The sequence below is a fragment of the Echiichthys vipera genome (genome assembly GCF_963691815.1).
Source record: "Echiichthys vipera genome assembly, chromosome: 18".
NCBI lineage: Eukaryota > Metazoa > Chordata > Actinopteri > Perciformes > Trachinidae > Echiichthys > Echiichthys vipera.
Genome location: NC_139843.1, coordinates 5584368 through 5610522, shown reverse-complemented (window position 1 = coordinate 5610522; position 26155 = coordinate 5584368). Strand labels below are relative to the sequence as shown.

General features: G+C 41.8%; 2 protein-coding genes across 2 annotated transcripts in view; both read right to left on the bottom strand.

The window, feature by feature from the left end:
* arhgap27 (Rho GTPase activating protein 27) overlaps positions 1-9908 on the bottom strand; it is a gene marked incomplete at its 5' end in the record, with an annotated part of 29520 nt that extends 19612 nt beyond the window's left edge. The window contains one exon of the mRNA XM_083932152.1: positions 9150-9908. Within this exon, the coding sequence (XP_083788278.1) occupies positions 9150-9908 (759 nt within the window). The remainder of the gene's footprint in view (positions 1-9149) is intronic.
* A 5288-nt stretch (positions 9909-15196) lies between these two features.
* Positions 15197-25866, bottom strand: mfsd13a (major facilitator superfamily domain containing 13A). The gene is made up of 9 exons (XM_083933030.1): positions 25791-25866; positions 22926-23192; positions 22079-22158; positions 19897-20346; positions 19662-19782; positions 19443-19539; positions 18106-18277; positions 16839-17032; positions 15197-16245 (listed from the first exon to the last, which is right to left on the bottom strand). Exons 2-9 carry the CDS (start codon positions 23091-23093, stop codon positions 15995-15997), a joined length of 1533 nt encoding a protein of 510 aa, XP_083789156.1. The 5' UTR covers positions 23094-23192; positions 25791-25866; the 3' UTR covers positions 15197-15994.
* Between the last annotated feature and the right edge of the window lie 289 nt (positions 25867-26155).

Sequence of the window (26155 nt, the reverse complement as noted above, 5' to 3'; positions counted from 1 at the left end):
CATGAGATCCTGTGCACAGGGTAGGAGGGTAGAGGGTAACTGTCTGTGTCTGACAATGAAAACAAGGGTGAGACAGAGAGAACGACCGAACTCTGCCGGTCACTTGAAGCCACTTCCTGCTTGCGTGCCCCATATGATAAAAAGGAAATGTCTGCCTGGAAACAAGGCTTTTTTTTTTTAAAGATAACACACCTTTTACTTTAAGGTCATACTCAAAAGATGTCACAAGAAGGGCACAAAGCAGTAGCTCTGAAGTGTACATTATCAGCCCCTGTCATATTACAGTAGGTCACTCCAGAAAAGGGAAGCAATAATCCCCCACAATAATACTGGAGAGCTGCTTTTGACGGGCTCATTCTGATGAGACATCGTGTTGTGAAAAGTCCACGAGGCCTAAAAACAGGAAGTCCAATTGTTCCACCACCACTTCCTTCTACATGGGGCAACATGAGCCGGTCCGCAGACAGCAGGCAGAGCGCTCTGCGGCTGTTTTAAAAGAGGTTTTTTGGGGTTAAACTCAAATTCAGATTGAGGCTTGTGGGTAACCCTGGTGTTTATATTGCTGCATCTACGCTTGGCTATTGCTTCCGAAGTTCCAGCATCAGTCACGGCTGCAGTGAATCAACTCTTCCTGGAACCTGGATTTCATATTATTAAGTGTCTGGACAGAGGAGAGTTAGCCATTCAAATGTGCCAGATTATACCCTGGTGTGTCCAGGCTGGGTATCCTTTAAAACACTATAATACCAGGACACTTAAAGTGATACCAAGAACAATAGAGCACTTCATTTCAAATAAACCGTCCACAGTGAATGTTTCTGTTTTTCGAGGGCGCCACAGGTGTGCAGTAAATCTGGCTGTTCTCGTGCATTTTTTTGTACATTTAACAACACAAAGTAATGCGCACTAATCCTAACCAAGCGCTTTTCCTGCCTAACCTTAACTGTCACCGTTTGTGGGCTCAAATCGGTCACGTAATGGTGTGCTTGGTGCCTTGTTGTTGCAGACCATTGGTCACGTAATGGTGTTCTTGGTGCCTTGTTGTTGTTGCAGACCATTGGTCACGTAATGGTGTTTTTGGTGCCTTGTTGTTGCGGACCACTTGTGGTCTGTCACATCTCTCTGCCGACCTTCACTCCGCTTTCGTAAGATATCAAACAAACCTGTTCATGAGAATATGTTGCAGAGTAAAGCCATACTTTCAGAATTTTTTTCGGGGCATCTCATCTCATAAGAGTAAACTTCAAACTTTCCTCTTTGATAAAGCTCACAGCTAGGAGCCCTTAGCTATGTTGTTATTTTTAAGCTGATGTTGTCAAGACAGATGTGCGTCCTCCACAGAGCTGGGTCTGTCTGACGTTCCTGTCTGTTATAGTGAAGGTTTTCGTCTCCACCGTACTCTACGGGGGAATTGTTGGGTCTATGTAAATCATAAATAAGTCATAGAGTGTGGTCTTTACCTACTCTGTAAAGGGTCCTGAGATAACTTTTGTTATGATTTGGCACTGTAAATAAAATTGATTTGATTTGAATCTCTGAACTGCCGACTCGGACTTTACCCAGCCCTGTTTTTGTCTGTTATGTTTAATTTAGCTTGTTTCACTTAAACACTATTCTTTAACAACTGCATTTAGACCTTGAACAACATTTTCCGAGCATCATTTCTATCCTGAAGCGCAGCGCAGACAACTCTCTGCCCTCAGCAATGCATGAAGCAGCAATCTGCTTGATTACTTAACCACATTAGCGCTCATCCAATCCAACAATGGAGCACCAAATTGGGGCCCAGAACACGCCACAAAGCACACAGTCGAGCTATTGAATCAATCTGGCTCCGCCTCCTCTTACATCACAGCCCTCATGGCCCAGAATCCAGGATAACTCCAGAAATGCCCAATGTGGAACCCATCAGCTTATCACGTTCTTATCTTTTGCACTTCAGGCCAGGTTTGCATGCTGACACTCAAAACCTGCTGATGTTGCTGACAGACTTCTCCACTCTTCCCCTGTAGGTGAAGTGTTTTCTGTGTAGGAGGGGAAATATCGAAGTACCAGCTAGCAATGCACTGTGAGGCAACTGTAAATGGAAACCTGGTTCTTTTGCAAAGGTAACACCTCGACTTTTAGTTGCAGGTGCACGTAGATGTCAACAGTCGGCATGCAACCAAACTGAACGTTTCCAGGACTTCAGGTGTGATTTTTGGATCTGGGAGCATTTCGCTCTGCAGTAACAACTGCAGCAAAGCAGCGTTGTATTCAAAGTGAGGATGTACTGAATGATAGGATCACTGTTATCATTTTAAAATGTTTTTACAAACAGGAATGACACAACAGACATTCCCGTGTGTATGACTCATGCAACTGTTAACAAAGACAAGCTGTATTATGTATTATTGAGTATCTATGGCGATATAGCACACACTAGGTTATGCATTACACTGTTATAATGCTGCAGACATACGTCATATTCACTCTTGCATTATATTCCATTACATAAATACAAACTGAGTTTCATTACTTAATCATATCATATGATTCAGTTTGTAGATTAATAGTAAAAGTCGTCTAAAAGAGTGTTTTAAGGCATGAAACACAAGCAAAAGTCAAGAAGAATACAGACTTTCTACTTTCTTCTTTGCATGTGTGGGGTGAGCACTACTTCACGATCCTGTATCCAATAATCATAAATGTTTATAAACACATTTCTGAAACGTACTCTTACGCCCGTCTTAGCCCCAGTTTGTGAACAACAGAGATAAGCATGAAATAAATATGCAGCAATCTCTGAAACACCAAGACGCTCGTTTCCAGAGGTCAAAAGACTAATTTAAAATATTAAGTCTGTCTGTTCTATGATGGTTTTCCAAGTATGTAGTTTCTAATCCAATCAAAGACAGCAGCCGGAAATGACATATCTCCTTGCTCCATTTGTACTACATTAACCGAAACTAAACATTATCATCAGTTAAATTGGGATATATCGATGTTTCTTTCCAATATCTGCTATTTTCATACAAAATAAGTGTCAATATTTTGCTTGTATTTCAAAAATTAGCAAAAACACAACGTCCAATCTTGCTACCTGGAATTAGGAAATGAAGTTGTATCTTGACAAATGCGTTAACAATATTTTTTTTATTGTACAGACTGAATATTTTGTCATCCAGAGGATCAGAAGAGCATTTAAGGATTCTGGAGATACCTTCACGGCGGCTATAAATGGCGTTTAAACACTCAAATGTAATGGTAGGCTAACACACAAGAGGCCCAAACCCTCCACTGTCACATCTTCCATGAAGTGCATACAGGACATACAGTTCAGGGCCAAACCTGCTTGAATCTCATTCTTGCAAGTTTTCTGGTTAAATAGCAAAGTATCACCGTTCCAAGAATAATAATAATATGACCAAAGTTAAAATAAAAGGCTCGTCCTGACCAGAAAGCGAAAGCTACATCCTGCACCTGGGGCTTGTTTCACAGAGATACTTTAGATCAGTCTTGTAGTCATTTTGCTGCTAGATTAGTCCGGACATTTCACGCTATTTTAAACCTACAAAGTGAGCCACCAACTATGGATTAAGAGCCTCGGTATGCAGGTGAATCGGGCGCCCATATAAAGTCTGACGAGCAGCGAGATCTACGCCAAAGTCAAGTCTACCTCTGTGAAACCAGCCAATGTTCCTACACACTTGATGAACACATGTGTGCTGTCAGGCATGCAGGTACAGAGAGGTCTGACGACACTCACACTACCTGTTGGAGCAGTTTCTTGGCATCTGATTCGGTGTGTTTCGCGGAGCACTGTACTCTTGCTCTACACAAAAGCTACAGCTCCTCTACTTCCTCTCAAAATACGGAAGAAAAGCCTCAATATCACATTGGCGTGGCCGAGATGTGCGCGGGTCATCCCGATGTTACAAGGGACCTAGTCTAGCCTTGTGTTGATATTTAGAAGAGACCGGTGAGGGGTATCTTTGGATATAAGGAAATAGAAAGATATTAAAGATATTATGTACTCGATTACAGAAGCTCTTACTTGACAAACGCTGAGTTTCTACACAGAGAATCATGCAAACACACCACGTTAAATCCTGTGTTTACCATGTGCTCATGCGTGTCTTGGAAAGACAGTCAGCATGAAAAAAGCATTAAAAACGTACCAATCGATTAAAGGAAATCTCAGTCAGCTAAGACCAAAACTATAAATTAGTCGACCAATCGTATAAAAAAGGGGGAGCCCTAGGAGATATCATCGTCTACAGTCAAGAGAACTGTCTTGCCCACAAATCTAAGGGCCGTGGTTTTGATTCATAACTCATCATCTACGCTTCTACACGTCTGACCTGAGGAAAAACAAAGCTGAGAACATAAAACTCGAATGATCTCCTTAATGTGTCATATGAAGAAGATACTGAGCCCCAAAGTGATAAAACACAGGGTCACTTTTCCTTTGGTTGTCAAGGTTCAATGGGACATTGGACCCCTTTGTGAGTGATAATGATTTATTGGACGTGCCGTGTTCAATATTCATCACAGAGCTTCAGAGAGGTCCTTACTGAGCGCGCAGACACGCCGGGGCCACGCACAGCCACAGTAAAGACTACGACATGACATAAAGGCCCCACGTAACCATAAGAAGCATCACCATAAAACAAAAACAGGCCTGAGCTGTAGAGTTAACTTCTACGTCAGTCACCAAGTCGGCCTTTAACTTAAGAACATCTCCAGAATTAAGGCTTTTATGTCCCAAAGTGATCAGGAGAAGCTGATTCATGCTTTCATCTCCAATAGACTCGACTACTGTAACGCTCTTCTGACTGGACTCTCCCAAAAAAGTTCATTCAGGACGCTGCAGCTCGAGTTTGAACCAGAACAAAGAGATCAGATCACATCAGGCCGGTTCTTTAGACCTCACACTGGCTCCCAGTCAGCTACAGAAAAGATGTTAAAGTTCTGCTGCTGGTTTACAAATCACTGAATGGGTTTGGGGACAGAATACATGAATGACACGTGAGTAGAGTATAAACCCAGCAGAGCTCAGGTCACAAAGTGGAGCACAGAGTTCAAACTAGACGTGGTGAAGCAAGCATTCAGCAGCATTTGAACTGGGACAAACTAGCAGCAGATCTGAAATCAGCCCCAACTGTGAGCACTTTTAAATCCTGGGTAAAAACGTCTCTTTTGCTGTGCTTATAGTTGAACTCTTTATAATAACTTTAAACATGATCTATTTTCTTTTCTTTTACTTCTTTAATCTTCTTTGCTCCTGCTTTTAACTGTGTTTTTATGCTGTTTTTAACAAAGGTTTCGTCTTTATGTGCAGCACATTGAGTTGCCTTGGTATGAAATGTGCTCTATAAATAAAGATGCCTTGCCTTTGGACTCACACCCCAACTGCATTTGTCATCCACTTCCCAAACCTAAGCTCCCATTAGAGACCAGAGCAGAGGCTTCACATACCCTCGATATTAAGTGACCTACATTTGGGGCTAATTGCAAGTTCTGCACATTACATATGCACACACACGCCAACTGCATGGCAGGGCTGGCACCTAAAAAAGCTGCAAAGCCCTGCTTGTTGGGAGTCAGGCCAGACCCCCTCACATCACCATGGAGACGCTCCTCCATTGTGGGGTGAGAATTAATGCACTTGAGGGGTCCTGGCACGTCTGCGGTCCCGGGGGGCTCATTCATGCTTTTAAATAATAATAAAAAAGCAAACTTTAACGAGTTTTAAAGGCAGGAATTTAAGATATATGTAACTGTGTTAAAGTGACAGGAAGCTCCCACTAAAGCGACAGACCGTGCTGGTAATTACAGTGTAACTCCGATGCGCACTGGATGTTCAGGGAGAGGCTGCAGCCATGACGCACACACACACAGAGAGTAAAGCACTTTCTATCTGTCCTGTAACCGCGCAACAGGTGCAGGGAACAAGGTGCGTGAAACTTACCTGAAACCAAAGTTATTTTAGTCGTTTGTGTTCGAACAGGGAGGCGGGTTAGTCGAGCTGTGTATTCGCAAATGTTTCATCGTTTCCCGGCGGTGAAGTTAAGCGTAATTCCCAGGATCGCGTCCCCGCCGCCGCCGCCGCCGCCGCCGCTGCTGGAAACCAGGTGGAGGTTTTGGGAGTGGCCCGGCAACTCTCGGATTTAACTCCTTCCTTTCCCCGGCAGAAGCCACCCAGCCGACACTACCTGTTTGTAACCTGTTCTCCAGTTACATCATTGCACGGCGCGTTTTTACGAGCACAAGTTTATAACTGACGCTACAAAACCTGCAGCTCCACTAGGTATAAACTTTAATACGCACCCGGGAAGAAGTCAAAAAAACACCTCCACACCCGCAGAAACTGTCGAAACCGAGCCCCTGGATCAGCTGCTTGGACTGAGGTATTCAAGAAACATCTCGCCCATTGAAATGGCACGGAGGGGACGCGCATTCATATGCTGATGAGCTGGCACAGATACTGTGCGCTCAGGCAGCAGCGGCCCGGACCTCCACTGCAGAAAGAGTCTCCATCTACTCAGTCTGATCACACCTAACTGTTCTAATCAGTGCTGGAGTCACTTAAAAGGGGGTTTTACACATTAAAGTAGGTTTTAAAGTGATTAAAGCGAGTATAGGGAAGAAGTCAGATCACTTACGCAAGTAAAAGTTGCAATACTACAGCGTGGGAATAATGTTACAAGTGAAAAAAGCCTGCATTTAAAACTGCATCATTAGGTAAAAGCATAAAAGCAGCAATTAGCATCAAAATTCAATACAATTCAATTTTATTTACAGTGCCAAATCACAACAAAAGTTATCTCAGGACACTTTACAGAGTAGGTAAAGACCACACTCTATGACCTATTTATGATTTTATAGTATAACGTTATGATTTAAATATAGGTTACTAAGTGAAAGTGCTTATTATGCAAAATGGCCCTTATCAGAATAATGTTCATTTATTGAATTTTTAAATATATTTTGTTAGATTATTGACATGATTTTAATGCTGGGGCTGAGAAAGGTGTGGCTCATTTGAATTGCTCTGTAAACTGCTGTGTATCTTAATCCATTATAATAATATATCATATCTTATTTATATATCAATATATTATATTATCACTTATTTAGTTTGTACTTATTTTATTTAACATGCTGTTAAACTGCACGCTGCCTATTGTTGTATATTGTATAAACCTAAGTTTAACCACAATGTCTGTTGCACTCTGTCACGTTAGTTATTGTTTGATTTATTTGATGTTAGCTTTCTTTTGATTTGATTTATGTTTTTATGCTTATTGTCACTCTGATCCTTTCCCACCTTTGTATTGAAACTGTTACTGATAAATAAAGCTTGTTGAATTTTGAATCTTGAATCTTGAATCAATATATTGAGTAAAAAGTATGTTGGGGCTGCTCTATATACAGCTGTGAACCTTAATCCATTATAATAATATATCATATCTTATTTATGTATCAGTATATTGAGTAAAAAGTATAATATTCCCCCTGAAATGTAGTGAAATAAGTAGAAGTAAGTATAGAAGTGTCACATTAACATCTACACGACCTGTGCTGCTGCTCTCTGTGTACAGGTGCATATAGTTTATACTATTCTATAATCTATTTTCATCTTATTTTATTGTACCACATGTATTTATTGTTGTTGTTTACATTCTCTGTATGCACTGACTGGGCCTGGAGAAACAGCATTTCATTGTTTATGTAGACAAATACACAAAGATATGACAAATAAAGCATCTTGTCAAAGTAACATAAGATGGAATGAGTAAAGAACATATATAACTCAAAATTGTACTTTTTAAATGTACAGTTACTTTACACCACTGACTGCCACATGGGAAGTTGCTACAAGTTTATTCAGTGGTTGGAGTTTTAAACAGACTGTATATGAAAAAAACTACAAACTGTGCTGCTGCTCTCTGTGTACAGATGCATATATTTTATACTATTCTATAATCTATTTTTAATCCTATTTTATTGTACCACATGTATTTATTGTTTTATTGAATAAATATATATATGCTTTATTGGCCTAATCTGAGGAGGAGACTATGCCATAAACACAACAACCAAACAACAACAAAACAACATTTTTGTTTGAATTGTTTAAATCCTGAGTACATTTACTGTTGTTTATAATAAGTGTATTTTGCTCGTTTAACTACTTTTCAATGGTAAATCAAAGCTGTGAGAGTAAATGTGATTAAAGGAGATGTTTTAGCTTCATGGATCCTTTGTTGCAGGGTCGTCCGTGCGCTGTTGAGGCAACATGTGAACTCTTTCTCACTCTGTGAATCCAAGCCGACGTGAGATCTCGTTGCTGCTCGTGGGCATTTCAGAGACAACAGCTCTGCTCTGCTCACAGGTTTTATATTTGACAAATGGCAGCGATCCAGATTCCTTTTGTCTCACATTCCCTTACGGTGAAGCAGCGTCTACCTACAACTCCACCTCACAACTTTAAAAATATAAAGTATTTTGTGTCATGACATGTTTTCCTCCACTTCTCATGCTGTTGGATAAAACTAATGATGTGAGGCCTTAAAGAAACTAGCTGCATCAGTGAGGAATTAGAGGATTTGGACACTTATGAATACAAACAAGTGTGTTTTTGATGCTGCAACTAACGTTTATTGTCATTATGGAGTCATTTGCAGATCATTTTCTAGATTGATCATTGAATCGTTTGATCCATATAGTGTCAGAAAATAGTGAAAAATGTCCAACACTGTTTTTTAAAGTCCAAGATCATTCCTTTAAGTGTCTTGTTTTGTCCAAAATAAAAGATATTTCCATATTTGAGAGGCTGAAAAAAAGCATTTTCTGCCATTGTTGCATAAAAAATGACTTCAGATGAATCTATGACTCTTTCATTCAGATCACTCTGTAGAGATCTGTGTTTGATTTGACATGTAAGGTGTTTTTTTGCTGCTCACTGATAAAAAAAGACACTTTAAATCTGCTTTGATTCAACGCTGTAATAAGACAGTGAAACCTCAAAGCCAGTGTGCTGCAGCAGCATCTCTGTACCTTAGTAAATGATAACACAGCGCCCCCTCCTGGCTGTAACATCACAGTGATACGTTGATCTCATGTGTCACTAATACAGAATGATGATAAAGAAGTGACCTTACCTGCTTAATGGGAGGTTGCTCTGTTGACTGAGTTGCTTCTGCAGTTTGATTCTGTTGCTCCGTCATTAACGCGTCACATGAAGCAACAACATCAGGCAGCGTGGGGAAGGTGTCAGGTTTTGGGATGTTTATCTCTGGTATGGTGTCGTATATGGGCGAACTAGGGGGTGAGGGGAAGTCCGTATCCTCATCATGTGGAGAAGCCTGTGGCCGTTCGATGCTGTCATCCCGCAGTGAGCTTTCTGACTGTCCCTTTTGGACCTTGGGCACAGGATGAGGTGTCGTATACAGTCGCAGCAGGCCGGTATTTAGAGGTGCAGAGGTGAAATCCTCTGTTGAATCCTGTGTCTTTATGTCCTCTTGTCTGGTTTCTCCCTCCTCCAGAGTCCCACGGGGCGTCACATGTGGTATCTCACAGAAACCGAAAGTGGAGAACCGGCACGTCTCTCTTGAAGCATCCAGAGCGGATAAACGAATCACTGTTGTCCTTTTACGTGGTGTCGTGTTATCACCCATACCCCCTGGCTCACTGTCAGTCTCCGGCTCATCATGACCAGGAGGGTCTTCAGTGAGTGACCGGAGCTCCTTCACATACAGCGCAGGGACATAAAAGGGCCTGGTGTGCTGGTCTTTGCGGACGTGCCACCAGTGCTCGTTAGTCTTGGAGACCAGGATGTAACTTTCGTCAGGCTTGATGGTCACGAGGCGACCGTCCTTGGCCGTGTACTCGAATTCATGTTGCACTGACACCAGCCCCATGCTCCGGTGCACCCGCGTGGCCTCAGGGTCACTGCGCGGTTAACATCTTGGATCTGCAAATAGAGGAAATGTGAAGAGGGTGGCCTCAGTCATTATAATGTTAGTGTTTCATAGTTCATTGTGTCTGTTTGTGGTCATTTTGTGTCTCTTTGTGGTCATTTTGTGCCTCTTTGTGGTCATTTTGTGTCTCTTTGTGGTCATTTTGTGTCTCTTTGTGGTCATTTTGTGTCTCTTTGTGGTCATTTTGTGTATCTTGTTGGTCGTTTTGTGTATCTTGTTGGTCGTTTTGGTGTCCCTTTGTGATCATTTTGCATTTTAATGTAGTTTTTTATGTCTCTTTATGGTCATTTTATGTCTCTTTGTGGTAATTTTGTGTCTCCTTAAGGTTGTTTTGCGTCTCTGTGGTTGTTTTGTGGTCGTTTTGTGTCTTTATTTGGTTGTTTTGCATCTCAATGTAGTTTTTTGTGTCTCCTTATGGTAATTTTGTGTCTCTTTGTGGTGATTCTGTATCTCTCTATGGTCATTTTATGTCTCTTTGTGGTCATTTTATGTCTCTTTGTGGTCATTTTATGTCTCTTTGTGGTAATCGTGTGTCTCTTTAAGGTTGTTTTGTGTCTCTGTGGTTGTTTTGTGTCTCTTTTGTGGTCGTTTTACGTCTCTTTGTGGTAATTTTGCATCTCTCTTTGGGTCATTTTGCGTCTGATAAGATAAGATCAGATGTTGTTTTATTTATCCCCAGGGAAATGCTTGAAGTTTCAATACAAAGTAACAAAGAGTGCAAATCTGTCAGACCAATATGAATCTTTTTGTGCATCTTTTTGGCCGTTTTGCATCAGTGTGTTGTCTGTTTGCCTTTCTGTCGTCATTTAGCTTTTTGTATTTGTCTTAGGTCTCTGTAGTCGTTTTGTGGTCATTTCGAGACTCTCTGTATTTATTCTGTGTCTCTTTGCCATCATTTTGCATCTCACTGTAGTTGTTTAAGGTCTCCGTACTTGTTTAGTGTCTCTCTGACAAGATGAGATAGAACTTGATTCATCCTGAGGGAAATTTTGCTGCAGTACAAAGTAGCAAAAGTGTTTTCCTTTTCATCTGTCAGTAGTCGTTTGACTTGTAAACAAAAGTCATTTGAAACAGAGGCTCTGATTCACGCAGGGCCTCCGGACCCCCTGGGCCCGTCCAGGCTAGTGTTTGACATTATCATAACAATGCTCACTTACAAGAAAGGTTAATGAACGCAGTTTGAGGTCAAGATTAGGAACAAATGGCAGAAGTAAAAGCCTCTCTGTCTGTACACAGGAATAGACAGGAAGTTGCTTCCATTTGCTGCAAAACATCTTCAACTCAAACTCACAGACCGTAGAGCAGCCGACTGAAAACTGCTTTGCCACAAAACAGGAAGTCTGCACCAACCTCGTCTCAGCGTCAGCGCGACGTCACCTGACAATCTCAGTTCGCCTTATCAGGCTTTGTTTTATCTATGAATCCCTCGGAGGGCTTTTTTATTTCTCCTGCAACACACACAATGCAAAGAAACAACAGAATGACGTGTTAACAGCTGTATTTCACACACAAAAGGTGCAGTTTTGTGTTTTTTCTGTGAGCAACATCTTTAAATCAAAACATTCACTTTGTGTCAAACAAGTGTGAATATTCTTTTCTTAACGTGTCAAATAACCTGTTTGAGTAAAGCTCAGAAAAATGCTAAATAAAATACGGAAAATCAAAATATTACCAACATGGGGAAAATTACTTTAGGTTTAACTCACAGTATCATGTTGAATTTGGCAGTTTAGCTTAATTTTTACAAAAGTAAGGATAAGTGCAACTCAGATGAGCTGAAATACACTTTCAAGCTTAATAATAATAAAAAACAAATCCCACCCTAAACTTGTATGCCCTGAGGTTTCAGTGTGGGGTAATAATTTGTTGCTACTTGCCTGAAGTTGTTTCCAAAATGTTCCCGTTACTCGGTGTCGCTCAGACGACCTTGAAGCAGTTTTGTGTCTGAAGAGCCGGAGTCGTGGAGCCCAAACTGCTGTGGAGTGTCTCTGCTCGCCTACGAAACGCTTATTTCCTGTTCTGTGTGTGTGTGTGTGTGTGCGTGTGTGTGTGTCTACTGAAAGAGGCCACCGGTGATACATTACAGCACGAAAGCCACAAGAAATGGGAAGTCTGCCTGACATTACTTCCTAACATAATAGTCTTGATATTTATAAATTGTTTTTATGGACGCTCACTGACTGGAAAGAGTGTTGAGGTGGGGGTTAAATTTGACATTACAGCACAGAAAAACTAAAAATACAACAAACTTGGTGAATAAAAAAATACACAGTTACTGTAACTGCATGTTGAGAATGAGAAATACTTTAATAATCCAAGGGGGAAATTGTTTTTGTTTCAAACTCCAGCTACACAAACAACATGTTTAACAGCAGCAATATTATACAGATAACCCCCAAAGCAATTTCAGTCAAAAGACGTTTCACCTCTCATCCAAGAGGCTTCATCAGTTCATGTACACATCTGACCAGACTGGGACTGGACCAGGACCAGGACCAGGCTGGGAAAGGAACAGGACCAGGCTGGGACTGGACCAGGACCAGGACCAGGCTGGGACTGGTCCAACTAACTGGTGTGGAGATCCAGGTATTTAACCTCTCACAAGGCCGATGATGTCACTGGAACCGTCGTAAGAGTGGCAGTCGTTGTAGGGAAGTAGGTTTAGACTTGGTTAGTGCTCTATTGAGTCTGAACGACAGTCGTTGGAGTCACAGGAGGCCGTTTGTGAACAGTTGTTCTTTGAGGTTAGATTGTTGAATCTCCTGAAGGGATGAAAGGGCAGCACTGTAACTGTCACTCTAAGAAGGTCATCATTAACTGGATCTCCACACCAGTTAGTTGGTCCAGTCCCAGCCTGGTCCTGGTCCTGGTCCAGTCCCAGCCTGGTCAGATGTGTACATGAACTGATGAAGCCTCTTGGATGAGAGGTGAAAGGTCTTCCTGACAAATAACCAAGTCCAGTTGCTTTTGACTGAAATTGCTTTGGGACTAATGGGTTTTCTCAGGAGGGTGGCTGGAGTCTCCCTTAGAGAGAGGGGGAGAAGTTCAGTCATCTGTGAGGTGTAGAGCCGCTGCTCCTTTGCGTTGAAAGGAGCCAGTTGAGGTGGTTCAGGATCATCTAGTAAGGATGAACCCTGGGCGCCTCCCTAGGGAGGTGTTCCAGGCACGTTCAGCTGGGAAGGAGGCCTCGGGGAAGACCCAGGACCAGGTGGAGGGATTATATCTCCACACTGGCCTGGGAACGCCTCAGGATCCCCCAGTTAGAGCTGGTTAATGTGGCCCGGGAAAGGGAAGTTTGGGGTCCCCTGCTAAAGCTGCTGCCCCATGACCCGACCTCGGATAAGAGGCTGAAGATGAAGATATGATGAGATAAGTGTGACTGTAGATGACAGAAATTAACTGAGGGGAACATTATTAGTAAAGGCTATGGCACCACTGTGATACATACATACACATTTAATTAGTCATGTTGTGTTTCATTCATTCAATGCTAACCATGGTTATTGAGGAGACTCACACAAATACATGTGTTACAACATAGTGTTTGACATATAGTTTCCGTTAGGGGTAAAATTTGTTTATATTACACAGGTAGAGGAAGCCCCGCATGACGCAGGGCATCAAAAAATTAGTTAGAACTCATAATGTTCCTCTCCACGGAAATCTTTAGTAAAAGGCGAAAGATTTATACGATCTGAAGAGAAACATGAGCGTACTGCCCAATGACATGACTGAAGACGGAGTCAATTCCCGACACACACGTTACAGTGACGGTGGCACTTTATCGATCAAGCCAAACCTCGCTGTCCATGGAGTCTGTAATGTACTCACTCAACTTAACGCAGGATATATTGAAAATATATAGAAAATAACTATTTAGATAAACGATGTTTTTATCTAAATGACAGATTTATCAAACGTCTGAAGTGAGGCGCGGTGCATGATGGGTAGCGGTACTTTTACCCCGGTGACACGCCGCAGTTGGAGAGTTTTTCCTGAATTACAACGAAACAAACTAAAAATAATCGTCAAATATGAACAAAGCTTAATCGTGGAACTACAAACATGAAAAACTAGTCAAAAGTCACAAAATAGGTCGAGAAACCATACGCATGCGCTGTACGACGTCAGAGAGTAAAAATAACACGAGAGGATTCCCTTCCGCTACTTCCGTGTTCGTACAGAAAGCTTTCAGGCACAAAGAGTTGGTCCTAGTCGCCGTAGTTACTTTGTATTTCCCCGTTAAAATTAAGCCATACAAAAAAGGCGTTTAAACAGATGCTAAAGGAAACCTGTGTGATTAAATTAAACAGTTGGAGAAGGCTACACATTATTTTAAAGGGTCCTGAGCCGGCCTTTTTTAGTGTTTCCGCTTTGTGCTTATATGTTCCTAAGTTTTTTACTGTTCCAGCATGGAGAAACAATTTATTCTGACCTAGAGCCTTTTAGCAAGTTATCCTGCCCATGGTGCTCAATGCAATTTCCACAAAGTTACAATTTATAATATATAATGTGGTGCGAGAAGGTTACAGGTTCGCATCCCGGCCTGGGCCCTTCTGTGTGGAGTTTGCATGTTCTCCCCGTGTCTGCGTGGGTTTTCTCCGGGTTCTCCGGTTTCCTCCCACAGTCCAAAGACGTGCAGGTGTTCAGTTAATTGATGACTCTAAATTGCCCGTAGGTGTGAATGGTTGTCTGTCTCTGTTCGTCTCTATGTGTCCTGTGATAGACTGGCGTCCTGTCCAGGTTGTACGCCGCCTCACGCCCTATGTCAGCTGGGATCGGCTCCAGCCCCCCCGCAACCCCGACCCCGGGATAAGAGGTTGAAGATGAATGAATGAATGAACAAAGTATAACTGCAGTGAAATCCAACGGACTGTATCAGTTTCTCCATTTCTTCAAATAAAGGAACACCTCTAAATATACAATACTTACCCCAATTATCTTCATGATGATGATAATGTCGTTCACATGCGGTGAAGTTTTGACCTGCAAGCATACAGCAGGCCTACAAATGCCACGCACGTAGAAATGTTGGTCTATACTTTCACAGAAGTCTGGAAATGGTAGGAGACTTTTTCCAGTTTCAGGATCAGCAGTCCCAGTGTGAACTACCTCACCTCATTATTCAGGAGGTGGAGAACAGAGATTTCTTGTAATAATCTGTCAAATAAAAAGGTGTCGCAGCAGAATTTGGTTAGCTTTCACCAGAATGAGGTTTATTTGCGGTAATGCCAAACATTCTTTGTATGATCTGAAAAATCACAAGAGTGAAGTGATGGTTTGGTTACCGGCCTCATGGCCTAATTGCAGTTTTCATTATTACAGTACATAAAATACGTCACAATCAGAATGCTAGTACGGCAAACAAAATGGCAGTTTTGTGCAAAAACATCAGGACTGTACGTTTTCAGAAGATACAGTTGTCAACATCAAACTGGCAGGGGACTCCGTAGAAACTTTAAGAAACAGTAACGCAAATAACCAGCTCTGAAGTGGAGTCCATGCAGTATCAGTGGCACTCGCACACATTAATGCAAGCTTGTGTCATGTACTCCATCTTGTTAATAACGCCTCCACTCCCTCTGGTCTTTAGATTAAGCTGATGTTACTGACAGGTCACCGAGCAGCAATGGCGTTCAGACTGCACTCCAGACCATAATTAAGCTTCACAAACAGTTTAAAAAGAGCCGTCTTTGGCGCACACCATGAAAAGTTGTCACCTTGGTCCGTCTACATCCAAAAGGACTGATTGGTTCTATTTTATCTTTTGGTCGTCTGGATGGTCATATAAATATAGATTAATACTTTAATGTAAAAAAAATAAGGCAAGTTTCAGTTCTTTAAAATGTGTCGTGTTCTCTCCAGTAGGATTTGTCGACCTACTGTGCATTTTTCACTGTCCACAAAGCCACGTGTTGTGTCGCAGTGGATATTCCTGCGCATAAGGCTGGGCTGCACAAAGGGGATTGTAAAACCGACCGTTTAAAAAAGTGCCTGCGTGCAGCTTCACCCAGCTTCCGTTCAGTTCATATGGCCTTGACATCGATAAGGTGGCCGTGCTGGGCGCCTTGCCTCAGGGTCTTGATTCCTTGAAGCTTGCGGCCGTGGAGGGTGAAGCGAGACCAGGCGGCCAGCTGCAGCAGGGCGCAGGTGATAGGCACAAACACCACCATGTAGAAGCAGCCCAGGCGTAGAGGCGGAGTCCCTGAGCCAGAGGCCACGTCAGGCACTGAAACCAGAGAGGCCTTCACGGGTTCCCTCTCAAAAATATCATAACCTGGGGAAGAGACAACAGGTTTTCATTCAGTATACGCAAAACACAGAAGAATCAATTCACACTTTGAACGTCTTTATCAGGACGGATGGTCCCACCAATAACATATGGCTAGAGTTTAGTCTCTTGTCATGTCAGTAAACAATACACAAATTGGTTTTGGGTGGCTGGCTAGTGCCTGTCCCACACTACAAGACTTATACAGATGCTATAAATGTGAAAGACCCCCACACGTAACAACATGTAATAATATATATATAAAAAAGTTTTGTGTGCACAACACACGCTGACACATTCATTCATGAACAACCCGAAACCAACTCTCCAAACCAGAAATCGCACGATTGCACGAAGCAAACAGACGTCTTTCTCGTCCCACTGTACTGTTGTTGTGGAGGATGTAAATGGAGTTTAACTAGTTCACATTTGGGTTTGATATTAGGCAAAACTGGAGAATACGTGAACATGACTTCATCCACATTGTTACATGTCTACTTTCAAACAGGCTTCGATGACGCCAAACCATATCGACATCCTACAATCAGTATATCAATGCAACGACTTATATACACTTCCTTATGAGGACGTGTCGGTACCTGTGTAAACACAAAGCAGCCAGGTGCCGATGAGTGGAGCGAATGTCTGGCCAGGTTTGGTCAACAGGGCCACCATCCCGAAGAGGAGAGCCGAGGTGGCCTGCTGCCGTCGATTGACCACAAAGTCCTCGTCCACCAGGTCAGAAATAACCAGTTTCAGCAGCTTGCACGTCCCCTCTGTAAACACCCGGTTACTAGGGAGGAGGAGAAGTCTTCAGTTACAATCTCCAGGAGCAACAGTAACGCAGTTTGGGAAAAAACATTGATACAGTTAGGTTACAATCAAGGTGTGTCACCTATTTATAATGTCTCTATGGGTTGAGCGTATTCTCTGAGGAGGGGGAGGAGGAATGGATTCAGATTGTAATGGAGCTTGTTGAGGTGTGGCTGCACCACATTATGTTGTTTAAAACACTGTAACAGCTTTATCACTTGTGGCTGATCTTTTTTTTTTTTTTAACAGCACAGCCTGAAGGACTGAGACAAAGAACCAAAAGCATTCACACACACTGTTGACAATTACCACGTCTGTTTGACTAACTGCACACACTCCATCTGGGCTCAGCCGCTGAGTGCTTAAGAGAGCTTTTGAATCCTGTTGTCAACTATAAGAACAGCAGAACTGTAAGAGATTAATAAATGGAATAAAATGAACAATTACCCAAATAAAAACCTGGAATTTGCTCAACGTCTTCTCTGCTTCTTAAATATATATATATATATATATATATTTTCTCTTTATTTACAGAATATAGTCATTCTCTTCCTTCATACTCTAAATTCAGCGTTTCTATTGTTTGTCTGCAGCGGTTGTTCAATAACTATAATGAAATATGTTTGTCAAGGACCATTTTTTCCACGACAAGACGCCACCTACGTTATTAAACACTAATTGGACGACATCAACATGACGAAAAAGACTAAATTAAGTTTAAAAAATAAATATTTTTAACAAAATGTTGTAGATTTTAAAGGTATTTGACTCAAAAAATGAAAGCACTCTTGCTCGTTCTGAGTTCTGACACGTTCCCGGGAACACAAGTTACTGCAGCACAGAAAAGTTTAACACAATATTTGGATACAACTTTTAACAGATGTTGAGTTAACCTTGAACCGAGGCTGTGACAGAAAAGAGCCCTTGTTGTGTCTTTATGAACGCGAGGGACTGAACAAAACAACATGAACAAAAACAAGCAAACTGAAACAGGAGCAGTCACACATCGGATCCGTGAGGCATGTGCTGATGTGTGTGTGTGCGTGGCCATACCTAGCAATGAAGATGCACAGCAGATAAATGTGGTCAGCCCCTGCCAGCAGCATAGCCACACTAAGTCCCAGTTTGAGCATAAATAGCCAGCGGATAACCTGGTAAACCCCGTAACGCTGGCACAGTGTCAGGAAATACAAGTTGTTCAGGTGGGGGGCAATGTAAGAGATGCCTGCGTGGGAGCAAAAGCAGAAGTGCATTAAAGAAAAAATAAAGGTAAACAGCAGAAAGAATAGTAATTGTAAACAAAAAGATGGATAGCAAATAATACAGAAAGAGAACCCGGTTTCAGGATACTGATCTTTAGATGTAAGATAATGATTTTTAGATTAATGTAAGACGCTGCATCCACATCGACAACTAAAACTTTCCTTTATATACAGTATATATTTTTAAGTCAAAAGCATAATTCATGATTTTCTTAAATGTTTGGCCTGTGTGACATATTTGATGGTATACTTCATGTTATATTCAATTCATAAAAGTAACAGTAAAACATACTACAACATACTCTGCACAATTAACCCAAATAATAGTGAACGCAGGAAGTTTGTGAAAATTAGCGATTTGGAAGAATTTTGTTTATTTCCTGTGAATATTGCAGCAGAGAGGAGGTTTCATCTTGTTTTTTTTTGTTAAAGATAATTTTTTTGCAGTTTTTCAAGCCTTTATTATAATGGACCGACAGGAAATGGGGTGAGAGAGAGGGGGGGGGAGACATGCAGCAAAGGGCTGTAGGTCGGAGTGCAACCCGCGGCCGCTGCGTCAAGGACCTTCAGTCTCTTTACATGGGGCGACTGATCAAACCACTGAGCCACGGGCTGCCCCTCAATCTTATTTCATGTCAATTTTATCGCCCTGTTCAGTGTTTTCTTCTCCCTGACGCATGACCAGTGTTCTCCCTGACGCATGACCAGTGTTTCCTTAGCTCCTTGATTAACCGTATACTTTTCTAATGCAGGACGAGGACGTTTATCAGAAAGGGAACGCTGTGAATAAAGCTTGTCCCCTTTATATCGTTAATAATAATCCAAACTCGAAAAATAACAATTTTATTTAGTGTTCTTCACAGAAATCAATGAAAAGCTGAGATATAGGCCAACTGTATATTATGTCCTACTGTATATTATGTCCTACACCCCTTAAAATCAAGAAGGCCTCCCGACCCCCTGTGTAGCTTTGTATTCCCAACCCGCAGGTTGGGAATAAGTGGCCTTGACAATGCTGTGCTAATTACTGCAATATTCATGTTTTCATGTTTGCCTGTGTTGCCTAGCTCTAGCGCTACCAAACATGGATTCATGAGTTTGGTGTGTGAGTTGCTTCCTGTCTCTTACCGAGTAAGATTGAACCTGTAGAGGCAGAAATATTGTCAGACAGGAGATGCTCCAGGAACAGAGGAAAGAAGTTGCTGTTGAAATGGCAGTGAAACACCTGTGGGGGAGCAGAGACAACAACCGGATCTTACCTAGTAGGTAGAAACAAACTGAGCAGAGTGCCTTCTAACTTTAGCTCTACTAGAATTCATAGCACATCCAACGTTACTGACGTCTTACCTGAATGAGGTTCATTGACACAAACCACATGAAGTTCTTGTGTTTGGAGAGCTGCTTGAGGTACTGCCCGATGGTAACAGGTTTTTCTGGCTGGCTAAGTGGAGCATGACCAACACTCAACCTTTGACAGAGCAGAAGGAAACGAGAGAGGAGTGAGACGGAGAGAAACAACAACACAATCCAAACACATGTCAACCAGTGTTGGTGAGAATTTCCATCTTTAGAAAACCCTTACTCTTTGAGTGTCTGCGCCTCATCCAGTCTCGGACGGACTTCCTTTTGGAAACGACGCTGGAGCAACCGGGACACTAAGAAAAAGCCCAAGACGGAAAAAGCTGCGAGAGTCACGCAGAAGAGACGGAAGGAGTAGAAATCCTCCTTGTCCCAGAAAGAGTAAGACAGAAAGACGGAGAACGAGCCCAAAGCGCTGAACACCGAGCAGTGGAAGTTGAGGCGTGTGCGGTCGGTGGCGGACACGGCGAGGTCGGCCAGCAGGGCGCTGTGATGGAGGTCCACCATTGTCAGAAAACCGTCGTACAGACACAGGCACAACAGGAACTGCAGTCCTGGTCTGGCCCACGCCACCCAGAAGGCCAGGAAGGACAGAGCGAAGAGAGGGCCATTTGTGGAGAGGGCCTTCAGGCGCTTGAGCACCACCTCTGGAGTTGTGATCGGAGAGCCCGACCTGGGCGGGAAAAACAAACAAACGAGACAAATAATCAGTAATTAGAAAGAAACACACGCTTGTTATCATTAAGAAACTTCTCTGGTGCAACGAGATACAGACAAGACTAACAGACATATTAAAATATCTTTCAGTCTGTTTGTTTTGACGATGTACTTGACATTACACTGTGTAACTCACTGTGTAAATACAGAATCAGCAGCACCATGAACACAGTAAAGTACGCTAAAGCCTTCATAACAACAGGACATGAATAAGAGGGTGCATGGTTCCTGCTTTACAAAACCCAGACAGTCAGATTTAAGGACGCAGGTCTCAAACCTTTACACAGAATAACGTGATCAACTTTGTTTTACGACAGGACAGAGTCACAGACAGTTTAATCAAAATGAAATGCAAACACAGATGGCAGCTTTATGTTTGACAATCCTCGCCCTGACAGCGTGTTTACCGAGCCTCATGAGAATTACCGCAGCTGATAAAAGAGTTTGTGCGGAGACATTTGCGTGCACGTGGGTGTGTATTAATCTATTCGTTTAGAGGCAATGTTTGCGGGAATAACAGAGGGACAAATATGCAGTTTGACAGGAAGGTCAGGAGGGATTGGAGGGATTGGGGATGTCAGACTGAAGATGATTTCCTAAGCGTCAGCAGCATTTTACACAAAGATACAGTGTCGAAATGTGTCTGAATACAAATATAATGTATTCTAGGCAAATGTAACTCAGAGTTTCAAAAATGACACTTGTGCTAATGCGTCACAGTGTGAAAAACATGAGCATGAGCAGAAAGTGTACATAATAATCAGTATCTCTGAGTTTTCAGCTAATAAATAGCCTGTGATTGTCATTCATTCATTCATTCATCTTCAACCGCTTGTCCGTGTCGGGGTTGCGGGGGGGGCTGGAGCCGATCCCAGCTGACATCGGGCCTGGACAGGACGCCAGTCTATCACAGGGCACATAGAGACGAACAGAGACAGACAACCATTCACACCTACGGGTGATTTAGAGTCATCAATGAACCGAACACCTGCACGTCTTTGGACTGTGGGAGGAAACCGGAGAACCTGGAGAAAACCCACGCAGACACGGGGAGAACATGCAAACTCCACACAGAAGGGCCCCAGCTGGGATGCGAACCTGACACCTTCTGATCGTGCATTTAATAAATAAAGGAGAACAAATCAGGTAGGATGAAAAACACCTGAGGGCTCGTAAAAGGAACCCAACTATCATAGAAATTAAAGAGAGCCGTACATGCCTGCCCCTCACTTATAAACAAACGTAAATATTTTAAAAAGTCTCCAAAAGAAAGAATAGACTTTCCAAAATACTTGAGATAAAAGAGATAAAAAGAACAATAAAGAATTAAATATGCTGATATTAGGTGTCTGGTGTCAACTGCCTCTCTCCACAGGGAAAGAAAAGATTGCTGCGTTAATGGATATTTTTAAAAAGGGGACATAATAAACAACACCTTTGTTTTGTTAATGTATCTTTTATTTGACTACACATTTATTCTGATTTTTTTTTCCTTTGCTTTGGGACAGCTATAAATAAAGGAAAATTGCTATGATGAAAAAAAGCAATTATCCACTTAAAATGATTCTCATTGATGTTGTTGTGTAATCACACCCAAGCCTAATTTAGCTGATTGTTGTAGGCAGCTGTTTTTGCAGTGTTTTAAATGTTTACCTGGGTGGAAACATTATTAGGATGGAGACACTTACTGAGGAGAGTTGAGGAAGGCGTGATCACTCAGCCAGCCGAAGAGAGGGTCATTCAGACTGTTCCAGATGAGGAACACCGACTGTGGAGCAGGTAAAAGGACAATAATGGTTTTTAAAAGCAACAAACAAAAGGATGATGGTCATCGATAAGCTAGAACCTGACATCCAGCTTCTGAGAATTAGAAGAAGACTTGTGTGGGAGGACTGTGGATCTAAATTCTGATACTTTACTTACCGTTTGAATAATCCAATTATCATAATTTTATGTACAGCTGGGCAATATACTCATACAATCTTCTGATTACATGAATTTCACTGTGATGAACTTCAATGATCAAAATCCAGCCACCTGTGCTTTCTATCACTTCAACAACACAATTAAATAAATAAATATGCGACGATTAGTTGATTAATCAGTCCCCATCTTTCCTGATGATTGATTCATCCTAGAAAAGTCAAAATTTCAGCTTCTAAAATGTTATTTACTGGTTTGCTTTAGTCCTCTATGACAGTGAATACATCTTGAGTTTGAACAAAACAAGACATTTAAGGGCACAATCTTGGGCTTTATCGAAATAGTGAGCAACATTTTCCCCCATTTTATGACATTTATGGACCAAACAACTACTCGATTAAACGAGAAAATGACCAACAGATTGATCGATAACAAAAATAATGGTTAGTTCAGGTTTAAAGGTAAAAAACTGCTTTAGCCACATACTAAACTGGCAAGCAGGACTCACCTACAGCATTAAAAACCACTGCTGACACACAGCAACATCAAACCGGCAAACCAGTGGTACATTTCAAGCCCGGAGTACGGATCTGTAGGTCTCTTTTTACTCACCTCTCCCACCCAGAAAGAGACTTTATCAATCTTGTAGACGGACACGAATGTCTCCACGTAGTAAAGGAGGAACACATTGTGAAGGATGGAGGTAAACAAAGCCAACGAGCCGTAGAGCACTGCAGTGGAGACGACGCTTTGCCAGCAGCCCCAGGTGCTCCTGCCCATTCTTCTTTCTCAATCACTCTCTCTGTCCGCCTTTTCTCCGTGCCAAGCTGCAATCATCTGCACTGCCTGGCCGACCCAGGGTCACCACCTCATCGTAGCCTACAAAAACACGGTGCAAGAGTGAGTTATGTTCAGTTCAGTAGACAAAGGGAAACTCACCCTGAGGCAAACAGACATGCTGCATAAGTGAACATCTGAATATGCTTAAGATGTTTCTGAGCATTAGTGGAAGTTGCATCCACGTCTCTAACATGTATCTGTTTCTGAACAGAGTTTGAGCAGACCAAAAGAGAGCTATTTTCATAGCAATGCTACTGTAAGTAGTCATTAAAGTTAGTTACGCTGTAGGCCACGGTTCTTTTCTCCCCTGGCCCACACCCAGCTGTGGTGTGGGTAAAACTATAAAACTGGAATTTTCCTCAGTCTTTTTTATGACCGCTCCCCTGACACTGCACCTCATAAAAAGCTGGTCTTCATGCAGTGAAACGACGAGAGGAACGTCAGTCTTTCACTGCGCTTTGTTTTCCCTATGCGTCCTTTTCAAAATTGCATTCTGACACCAAATCATTTACACCTACTCTAGTCAGCTGTATCTCCACAGCGCTGTTTCAGGGCTGGAGAACATTCTGGCTTGTTTGAACTTCTTTAAAACAATAATCTTCTTGCCACGAATGCAGCACTGGTTCCCCTGCAAAATACATAGCGGTGATAGCAGAGAGGGGGAGGAGACTGCTGTCTGAAATAAGTGGCCAATGGCAGGCTGTATGCCAACAGTCTACACCCAGCGAGTCAAACTTCACCTTCTGTAAATGGTAAAGGCGTAATTTAGACAGAAAAGCGCAGACTTCAAAAGCACACAATGTTGTCTCCATGTCACATCACCTTTTAAATGATTGACTCCAACTGAGGCGAGTTCCCCGCAATGAATGCAAATCCTGCATCATCTTACATACTGGCAGACACGGTTTCACTTCCCCCTTGAAGATCCCGGTGCAGTCTCACAAGTAGCACCCATGGGAGAAAGAAAATCTTTCATATAGAGGCTTCTTTCTTCACACCTGACTCCCACAGGCTTGCCCTGATCTATAAACATCCTCCGACAGCTTCAGTGAGGGAAGCTGCAAAAAAAGCTCATAATAACAGTGTCTCAAGGTGATGGGATTCTGTCTGTCAGAGTCAACCACAACGTAGCGTCTGAGAAAAGCTGCAGCACCGCGGATTCCTATCAGGATCTCAGTCAGCCGGAAAAAAAAGCTCCTTGGGAGTGCAAAAAGCTTTCCGAGCTCGTTCCTATCAGATCCGAGTGTGAAGCAGGATGACTCTCAGCGCCGTATCACATCTCTGACACATATCTTACTAAATCAGAAGTGGTCGACTTGGTGAAAGGCAATAGAGCAGGACGTGGATACGCAAACATCCTATTCATGTCCTGTCAGCCACAGCTGATTCAGGAGTGGTTTCCACCTGTGGAGAGGTTTCGAGGCCAAAATAAATGATGGCCAAACACGGTGACTGGGTCTTTAACACTGACTCACAGAACACGATAAAAGATGGTATCAATCATCTCTAATGTGTGACTTGTTCAACACATTTAGATCATAAATAAAGTTTATAAGATAGAAGCTAGCAAGACACAAGGATGCAGACACTGCCAGTGATAGCTGACCGATACAGTTAACAAACATGTAAGCATTCATAGCATCCTTTAAATAAGTTGTATCCATAAATTAAAAGAAAAAAAAACACTAAACAACAACACCTAGTCTGCGCAACACACATTTAAGGAACGTGTGTTGTTGCTCCTCTTGGAAAAAACGACATATCAACAAACAATAATACTTTTTATTTAAATAGCGCTTTAAAAAAAGAGCATGATATGTCAACAAAAGCAACATCAATTAAGCTACAGTAAAAACAATGACAACTAGTTTATACAACAGTGTAAAAAGAGCAATAACAAATGTAACTGAGGTAAAACAAGGTGATAAATATGTATCTGCATAAATGCATCTAAACACACACATGCTTTGTACACATGCTTCAAAATAAATGGAAAACCATTAAACAACACTTGGTCTGCGCAACACACATTTAAGGAACGTGTGGTGCTGTTCCTCTTGAAAAACGACATATCAACAAACAATAATACTTTTTACTTTAATAGCACTTCAAAAAAAAGTACTTCACAAGTCGATGAAAGCAACATCAATGAGGCTAAAGTAAAAACAATGACACAACTACAACAGAGCAGCGTAAAAAAGGGCAATAACAAGTGTAATTGAGGTAAAACAAGGTGATTAATATGTATATGCATTAATGTATCTAATACACACATGGGCTTAGTACACATGCCTCACACAGACACATGTAATGTAATAAACGTTAATGCTGTCTCTGTAGATGCTCATTCTCGACCATTAAAGCTACAATAATACACCACCTGTTGTTTGCTCTGCTGTGTCTGGAGCCGGCAAGCTCGATAACTATCAGTCAAAATGTACACACTCTAATATCAATATAAATCTATTTAATAAAGTCAACTTCCGCTAGTTAGCAGCACTAGCTTAGCCTTATTTAAAGGCTAACGTTAACTAGCTAACATTGGTCACGATAATGTTAACAGGCTGTCTCTATGGAGATAAACACATTTACAACTAAATATATCATTAAACAGAGATAGAGAGAAATGTAACGTACCGAAAAAAGAGCTGTTAGCCAGACGGGATAACATAAACCGTGTTTTTGTCTCGGTGTGAGCCGACTAACAGGCTCGTCATCAGCGGCAGTTGTGTCTCAACGTCAGAAGACGTCATCGCCATGACAACAACAGTCGGTTACTCATCTGTAACGGTCCATCCAAAACAGACAAACTACTATTTATATCCCTTTTTTTTTAACTTATATTTTAATTTGTTTATATTTTTAATTTATGCCTTTTTCTTGTTAATTTTGTATCCTACTTTTATGTTTTTAAAAAAATTATATTTAGATTTGTTTATATTTTAATTTCTACCATTTTATTATTTATTTTGTATCCTACTTCCATGTTTTTTTAATTATAT